General features: G+C 55.9%; 1 protein-coding gene across 1 annotated transcript in view; it reads left to right on the top strand.

The window, feature by feature from the left end:
* ARNT2 (aryl hydrocarbon receptor nuclear translocator 2) overlaps positions 1-8123 on the top strand; it is an 85452-nt gene that overhangs the window by 46304 nt on the left and 31025 nt on the right. The window contains exons 10-11 of the mRNA XM_029952318.1: positions 496-561; positions 788-873. Of these exons, the coding sequence (XP_029808178.1) occupies positions 496-561; positions 788-873 (152 nt within the window). The remainder of the gene's footprint in view (positions 1-495; positions 562-787; positions 874-8123) is intronic.

Below are 8123 nucleotides of genomic sequence, written 5' to 3'. Positions count from 1 at the left end.
GCTGCCGTCATCTGCACCCACTGTCCTGCTTGAGGGACCCCGGTTTCTGTGGGGCCCAGACTCAGGGGGTGTGCACTGCGGGCGGGTCGCACTCTCCTGGCCTCGGTGACGCAAGGATTAGAGGCGTGTGAGCCCGCGTTGGATCAGACCAGCTCTCTGACCGCCATGCGGTTTCCGACTCCCGTCTCAGTCGTTACTCCTCCTGATTCTTCACGCATGCTAGGTGTTTACTCATCCTGGTTCTTCACGCATCCTAGGTGTTTACTCATCCTGATTCTTCACGCATGCTAGGTGTTTCCTCCTCCCGATTCTTCATGCATCCTAGGTGTTTACTCATCCTGATTCTTCAGGCATCCTAGGTGTTTACTCATCCTGATTCTTCACGCATCCTAGGTGTTTCCTCCTCCTGGTTCTTCACGCATCCTAGGTGTTTATTCATCCTGATTCTTCACGCATCCTAGGTGTTTACTCATCCTGATTCTTCATGCATTCTAGGTGTGGGAACGCTCCTTTGGACCACCTGCCACTCAACAGAATAACCACCATGAGGAAACGGTTCAGGTCAGTGGCCTTCTGGGCGCTACTGGGGCCGTGCGGGTGGGAAGCGAAAGCGCCCCGAGCTGAGCAGCAGCGAGGCCGGGCAGGAGCGCAGGGGCGTGGGGAAGGGAGGGAGCCGGGTGCACCCGAGGAGGAGGGAAAGCAGGGTGCTGGGGGGCAAAACTCGGACCAACCAGCAGCCTGGGCGCCTGCCCCACGGAAAGCCGGCTCACCCGCGCTCTCCCCGCAGGAACGGCCTCGGCCCGGTGAAGGAAGGGGAGGCCCAGTACGCCGTGGTGCACTGCACGGGCTACATCAAGGCGTGGCCCCCTGCAGGTAAGCCTGGCGGCCGTCGGGCGGAGGCTCCCGGCCCGGATCCTGTGCGCGGGACCGAGGCCGAGAGATTCCCTGGTGGTTAGAACTGGATGGCCTTTGTCGTGGGGGAAAGTCGCGCTTCTTGAGGCAGAGGCTTCCGGAAAGAGCAATCCTGTGAAGGGGGTTGGGGCCTCAGCCGCCTCCGGGGGTCTGTGCCCGGCCCCGTGCGAGGTCACAGCGGCACAGCGTCCTCTGAGGTGACCGCTCTTCCACGCCCTGACCGACGGCAGCGAGCGTCGGCGAGGAGTCCTGGTAACGCTCGCCGGTCAGCTCACGCCGCTGGGGTCACGTGCTGGGGACGTGACCCCGGGGCGGCTGCTTCCGGAAGCACGGGCCGCCCCGCCCCCAGGCGCGCTCCGAAGCACCGAGGCGTTTGTCTCCAAAGAAACCCGCGTGCGAAGTTCCAGCGGCCTCAGGGGCCAGAAAGGGGAACTTGAGCTGATGCGCGGGGAGGAAAACGTGCCGCCGGGGGACGAAGGTTACTCCGCCACCAGAGGAGGCGGAACGTGGACCCCTGCTGCGACGTCGGCACCCCGCGGTTCACGCCGTGACGTCAACGCCACGTGGTTCACGCCATGACGTCACCGTGACGTCCGCGCACGTGGTTCACGCTGCGGGACCGGGGCGCCTGGAGAGCGTCCTGCTAAGCGGAAGAGGCCAGACGCCCAAGGCGACCTGTGATAGGATTTCGTGCAATAATCAGAGAAGGCCGATCCCCCGGACGGAAAGTAGACGTGTGGTGTCCAGGTGCCGGGCGGTGCGGGACGGGGCGTGACCGTCACGGGTGCAGCATTCCTTTTCTCGGTGACAGAAATTCCGAGGTCAGATGGGGTGATGGTTCGCAGTGCTACGAATCTGAAAACCACTGAATTGTGCACGCAAAGGTGGTGAGTTTTGTGGGTGTGAACTCGTACTCAGTCGATCTGTTATTAAGCAAAACAACGTGTGCAGGGTGGCCACCCGCGTACCCCTGATGGCCCGGAAAGTGGTCTGTCTCTCGGAATTGTCCCAGCCCGTGCAGAGCGGTGTGACTCTGCTGTTACTGGGCGGAGTATCTCAGAGCCCGTACGACCAGGGTGAGCAATGATGCTGTCAAGGACAGCTGTGACCTTACTGATTCCGCACCTGCTCGGTGGGTTGAGCGCCGAGGGAGGAGGTGCAAGTCCCCGGATGTTCCCCGGATGTAAGGGAACCGGGACCTGCCTCCTCTTCAGGCAGTTTCCCCCGCATGCGCCTCTCATCTCTTGATGCTCTGGCGTGTGCTTCGTTCGCATTAAGGGTTTTAGGTCTTCGGGGAGACTCGACCCCTTTGTCATGCGCTTCCTTATTCCCGGTAAGCCTCCTGCTCCGAAGTCACCTGGAAAATCGCACAGCTACTCCGGCTTCCTTTGGATTCGTGGAAGCAGGCTGTGTTTTTCTCCATCCTTTTACTTTTAATCTGTGTCATCTTTTTTTTTTTTTGTTAAATTTATTCGGTTTTGAGTGACATAGAGCACAAGCAGGGGAGGGACAGAGAGAGGGAGACAGAATCTGACGCAGGCTCCGGGCTCCGAGCTGTCAGCAGAGAGCCCAGCGCAGGGCTCAAACCCACGAGTGAGATCATGACCTGAGCTGACGTCAGAAGCTTAACTGACTGAGCCCCCCAGGCGCCCGTAACTTGTGTCATTGTAAAGTGAGCTTCTTAAAGACATGTTGTTGGGTCTAGTGTTTACCCACCCTGACAGTATGGCTTTTACGCGGTGTATTTAAACCATTCACGTTTAGCAGGATGATTGATATAGTTTGATGAATACCTATATGGTTTTTATTCCTCGTATTTGTTCGTTTTTCTCTCCCTCTCTGTGCATTCTCTAGTTTCCACCGAACATTCTGTAGGACCTCACGGTCTCTCCTAGCATATCAGTAGTATTTCTTTAAAAATATCGTCGTTTGCCCTAAGTGTGAACATTTCTTTAAAAATATCTTTGTCTTTTGCCCTAAGGTAGAAATCTACGTTTACAACTGACGTAAATCCAAATAACGTTGTACAACTTTTGGGGGTGGTGCGGACGTGACTGCAGGCTGCTGGATGGGCTACACTCGCCCGTGAACACATCGGCCCTATTATTGCCTGGAACGCAAAGAAACCCATCAGCTCAGTTAAGAATAATAAAGGGCGCTGGGGTGGCTCAGTGGGTTAAGCACCTGCTCTTGATTCTGGCTCAGGTCATGATCTCACACTTCACGGGTTCAAGCCCTGAGTCAGATTCTGCAGGGATAGCATGGAGCCTGCTTGGGATTCTCTCTCTCTCCCCCCCTCTCTCGGCCCCTCTCCCACTCTCTCTCAGAAGAAATAAGTAAACTTAAAAAAATTAAGTTGAAATAAAAATAGAAGAATAACAAATAAAAAAGTTTATTTCCCCTTAATTAATTCCTTCTCTGACGCTCTTCCTTTATGCGTATCCGAGTTTCTAACCTATGTTGTTTCCTTCTGCCTGAAGGACCTCTTGTAACGTTTCCCACAGGACAGCTCTGCCGGGGGTGAGTGAAGTCTCTCTATTTTTGTTTTTCCCAGAATCATTATTTCTCCTTCACTCTCGAAAGATAATTCGACTGGGTTTAAGGTTTTAGGTGGGTGTTATTTTCCTCCAACACTTTGTATCTCCACGCCTTCCTTGTTTCTGTGGTTTCCGACGCGCAGTTCACATAACTGGTGCCCTTGTTTTCCCAGAGCCCAGGTGGGACTCTTTTTTTTCAAGCTTCTTTCAAGATTTTTCTCTTTGTCTTGGTTTTCTGTAGTTCTAATATGGCATGCCTCAGAAGTCCATGTTATTTTGGTTTTTGGTTATTTATACTGCTTAGTAATTTCCACACTTCCTGTGTCTGTGGTTTAGTGTCCTTAATTCTGGAAAATTCTTGGGGGCGTCTGGCTCAGCTGACTAAACATCTGACTCTCGACTTTGGCCAGTTCATGAGTTCAAGCCCCAAATTGGTCTCTGTGCTGATCACATGGAGCCTACTTGGGATTCTCTCCCCTCCCCTCCCTCCCTCCCTCTCGCCCCTTCCCCACTCATGAGCTCTCTCAAAATAAATAAACAAACTTCATTAAAAAAGGAAAAATGCTTGGACATTGTGTCTCCACATATTTCTTTGCTCTGTCTCCTCTCTCCTCCTTCAGTATTGGGATTGCCCACATATCATGTAGCGCTTGAAGCTATTGTGATTTGAGCATGTTCTGTTCTAGATTTTTTCCAGTCTTTTTTTCTTTCTGCATTTCAGTTTTGGGAGCGTCAGCCGACAACTCTTCATGCTCACTGATCTGTCCTTGGTGACGTCCAGTCTACTGATGAGTCTATTAAAGGCTTGCTCATTTCTCCAATAGTGGGAGTTTTTTTTATTTTATTAAAAAGTTTATTTATTTATTTTGTGAGAGAGCCAGGGAGGGACAGAGAGAACGGGAGAGAGAGAGAGTCCCAGGCAGGCTCCACGCTGTCAGTGCAGAGCCTGGCGTGGGGCTCAAACTCACTAACGGTGAGATCACGACCTGAGCCGAAACCCAGAGTCTCCGACGGTGTTTTTATTTCTAGCATTTCCTTTCGGTTTCCTCCCGGAGTTTCCATCCCCCTGCTCGCGTTACCCATCTGTTTTTGCTGCCATCTGCTTCTATCATTAGAGCTCTTAGCATTAGTTACGGTTGTTGTAAACTCCCTGCCAAGTCACCGCAGTCTGTGTCATAGCTGAGTCTGGTGCCCCCAGGCTGTGCGGCTCCTGCCCTTAGTCGTGCAAATCCTCACTGGCTCCAGACGGCCTGTGTCAGGTGCTGGACCTGAGGTGAACAGGACGCAGTGTGAAGTCCAAGTTCATCTTTTCAGGAGCTGGTTGTGTTTAAATGTTTGCCGTATACCTTCGTAGACGTCGGTTTGACATATAGGCGTACACATGTATATATTTTTAAGTGTATGTATCTTTTATTTATAGATTTTTTTTCTTACTTAAACCATAACGCACAAAATTGTCAGGGTGTTGCTTCCCCAGAGGGCCCCGGTTAGACTCCAGATGTCGGGCCGGCTGCCTTCACGGGTGTCCGGAGCCCGGGACTCAGCCCTGCAAGCAGCCCCCTGGGGCTCTAGAACTGATCAGCCCCAGCAAACGTGGGAGTTTTTGCAAGCTGCTGTCTTAACCAGGTGTGACCCGTAGGCCGTGGGGTTTCTGGTCTCTGACGCGATGTTCATGCCCGCTGTCCATGGACCCGTGAGGCTCCGAGGCCCTTGTGGGGCCAGGTTAGTGCTGGAAGGTTGTTTGATGAGAGGCGAAGCAGAGGAGAGGTGTGGGCAGCCCGGGGGGGGGGGGGGGCTTTCCGCGGGGCGGGGCTCTCGGCCTCATCCCTGCCCGCCGCTGAGCGCCAGACACGGGCCCGTCCCTCGGGGGCCGCAGAGCCGTGCAGCTGGGGGGCCGGCATGCACGCAGGTGATGCAGGGGACCGTGGGGAGACGGCCACCCGGGGCACCGAGGGAGGGGCCCCGATCTCCCCGGGTGGGAGAGCTTCCTGGAGGAGGCCGGGCGGTACCCCCAAAGCCAGCAGTGGGACCCCTGTTCCAAGAGGCGGGCTCGTTCCTCATGATGAGCTCTTACTCCCTCTGGTGCCACCGGGCAAACCCCCCGTCCCGCCCCTGGCCGCAGAGTGCCCGCCTTCCGACCGCGGTCTCTGGGCTCCAGGCCCGTCATGTCACGGGAACCGCTGCGGTCATCGTGAGGATCTGAGGTCCAGGCTGCTGACTGTACCCAGGGCCCGCAGACGTGACTCGGGGCAGGCTCCCCGGGGCCCGCGGGTCAGTGCCCTCGGCGGGGTGTGTGCCGGGGTAACGGGCCAGTAGGACTTGGGCGCGAAGCCTTCCAGAGCGCCCCTGAAACGGGGCCGGGGAGAAGGGGCTGAGGGAGCCGGGCGTTTATCCTGGAGAAGGCGAGACATGACTTCTGTCTCTAGGTATTTGAGGGGGTGTCATGTGAAGGAGGAATTAATCTTAGGGTCGTTCCAGAAGGCACCGTTTGGACCAAAAGAGGAAAATTACCAAAAAGCAGATTTTTAACTCAATAGGGAGAAATGAGCAAAGGATCAAGCAGGGTGTTAAAAATATGCATATAAACACATTCCACACCGAACAAATGGGGAAAATTCAGTTTCTGGTAAGAACACAAATTAAAATAATTTGATACCTTCTCCTCTTACCTACCAACTGGCAAAAAATTAAAAAGACATAAAAAACAAAACAAAAAAACGGGCTCTATGCTCACAGCTCAGAGCTTCAGATTCTGTGTCTCTCTTTCTCTCTGCCCCTCTCCCCCGCTCGCGTGCACTCTGTCTCTGTCTCTGTCTCTCTCAAAAATAAATAAAAACATTAAAAAAATTTTTAGACAAAATACACTGCGCTGGTAAGGTTCAGGAAAATGGGCGCTTGGATGCACTGCTGGTGGGAATAGCATAAATCGGCCCAGACTTTCTGAGGAGCAAGTCGGCAGTGTTACCAAAGGCCTGAAGACGCACACTCCTGGACACCCGGGGCGCACGCTCCAGGGACTTAGAGAGAGGTGCGAGTTGCCAGTTTAAGCCTCGTTTATAACCGTGAAAGCTCCGAGCTGGTCCAGACCGCAGTGGTGGGCAGCGGGTGAGAAACAGAGCAGAACGTCTGTCTGGCCGAGTCCCGGCGGCCACCAAGCGGGCACGCTTTCGAAGGGCGCATCAGGACGCAGCAGAGTGCCAAGACATCTCCGAAGGAACGGCAGGTTTTAGGAAATAAGCATCATGATCTACGTGTATTTTCCGGGTGTAAACGAGTCGGGTATCTGCCCGTTGACCGGCTGTGCGGATGGCACTGACCTGCGTCCCTCCCGTGGAGCAGAGCCCCGGTCGCCTTTCCTTCTCTCTTTGCTCCTGCGTTTGCCCAGCTTTCACCTGACTTTCGTCATCAGAGACCACGGCGTTTTCAAGAAGCCGGTCTGAATTTGCTGGGGCCCGTTCCAGACTGTGGGAGCGCGTGGTCCGTGCCGAACTCAGAAACTGTGTCTTTCCGTTGCTCTCTGGTTGGGTCCTGCTGTGTGCCATGCTTGTGCTCCTGCAACAGTAGCGCTTCTGGGAACCACGCCCGCGTCCACACGGGACGGTCCCCGCGTGCCCTGCAGGGTTCTCAGCGGGCGCCGCCTCGTCCTGGGCTGACGCTGTGCCACTCACTCCCCGTCAGTGACCGCGTGTGACATGTCCGGGCGTCCCCCGGGGCTCCCAGCACTGAGCTCATGCTGCGTTGCTTTTCCTGCCCCAGGACTCAGCTGAGACCTGCTCCAAGGAAGTATTTCAGGAGGACTGGACGGATGGAGGGATGGGTGAGAAAGAAGGAAGGAAAAAGATAAAGGGAAGAAGGAAAGAGACGAGGCTCCTTGACCTCGGGAGTGGACGCGGGAAAGAACGTCCTGCCAGGATCTCCGGAGGCGTTCATAGGAACTACTTTTCCAGAGATCTTTCCAGACGGAAGACAGTCATCTGTCCTGGATGCGGTGGCCGGAGTGAGGTCACTGGCCCACTCACCGCGGAGTGGGGTCGCGGGGCTGGGGCCCTGGCGGAGGGAGTCCCCTCCGCTTGCACGGAGCCTGAGGAGTGTCCTCAACGAGCAGTGTCCCCGACTCCTGAATCGTGAGCCATGACGTGGTGAGAAAGGGAGCAGCACAGGCGCTCCGGCAGGTCCAGGGGCCTTCCCCGTCCGCCTCGCGGCATCGCGTACCGCGTGGGTTTTGTCTGAAGTGTTTGGGGCGCGACAGGGAGGAAAACGGGGTTCCCAAGACAGCCGCCTCGTCAAATCCCGCAGCTGCTGGGTCAGAAGACGCTCTGCGCTCAGCAGAATAAGCGGGTGACGGAGAGGCGCCCGGAGCAGGCTGCGTTCTGTCCTCGTGCGCTGTGCGCGGAGTCCGGAAGGCACTTTGAACTTGGGAAGACGTTACTTGTTGCCCCGATCCGGTTGTCGTCAGACGGGCGTCCAGCGTTGAGCCAGAAGCCGTGTCCACGCACGCCTCTGTCCCAGCGACTGGCCTCTGACCGCTCGGTCACCTGACAACCCGTAGGAGACGCTGGAGGAGGGCGCGGGACCCGCTGTCGCTCGCCGCGTGCCCTCTCTGCGAGCCCGCCGCCGCCTCTGCGTTGCCGCGGGCCTGCCGGTGGGCCTCTGCCGCGGCGACCGGGGTCGTGG

The sequence above is a fragment of the Suricata suricatta genome, chromosome 9, assembly GCF_006229205.1.
Source record: "Suricata suricatta isolate VVHF042 chromosome 9, meerkat_22Aug2017_6uvM2_HiC, whole genome shotgun sequence".
In the NCBI taxonomy this organism is placed as follows: domain Eukaryota; kingdom Metazoa; phylum Chordata; class Mammalia; order Carnivora; family Herpestidae; genus Suricata; species Suricata suricatta.
The sequence above is the reverse complement of the archived record's forward strand: the minus strand, read 5'-3'. Positions and strand labels throughout refer to the sequence as shown.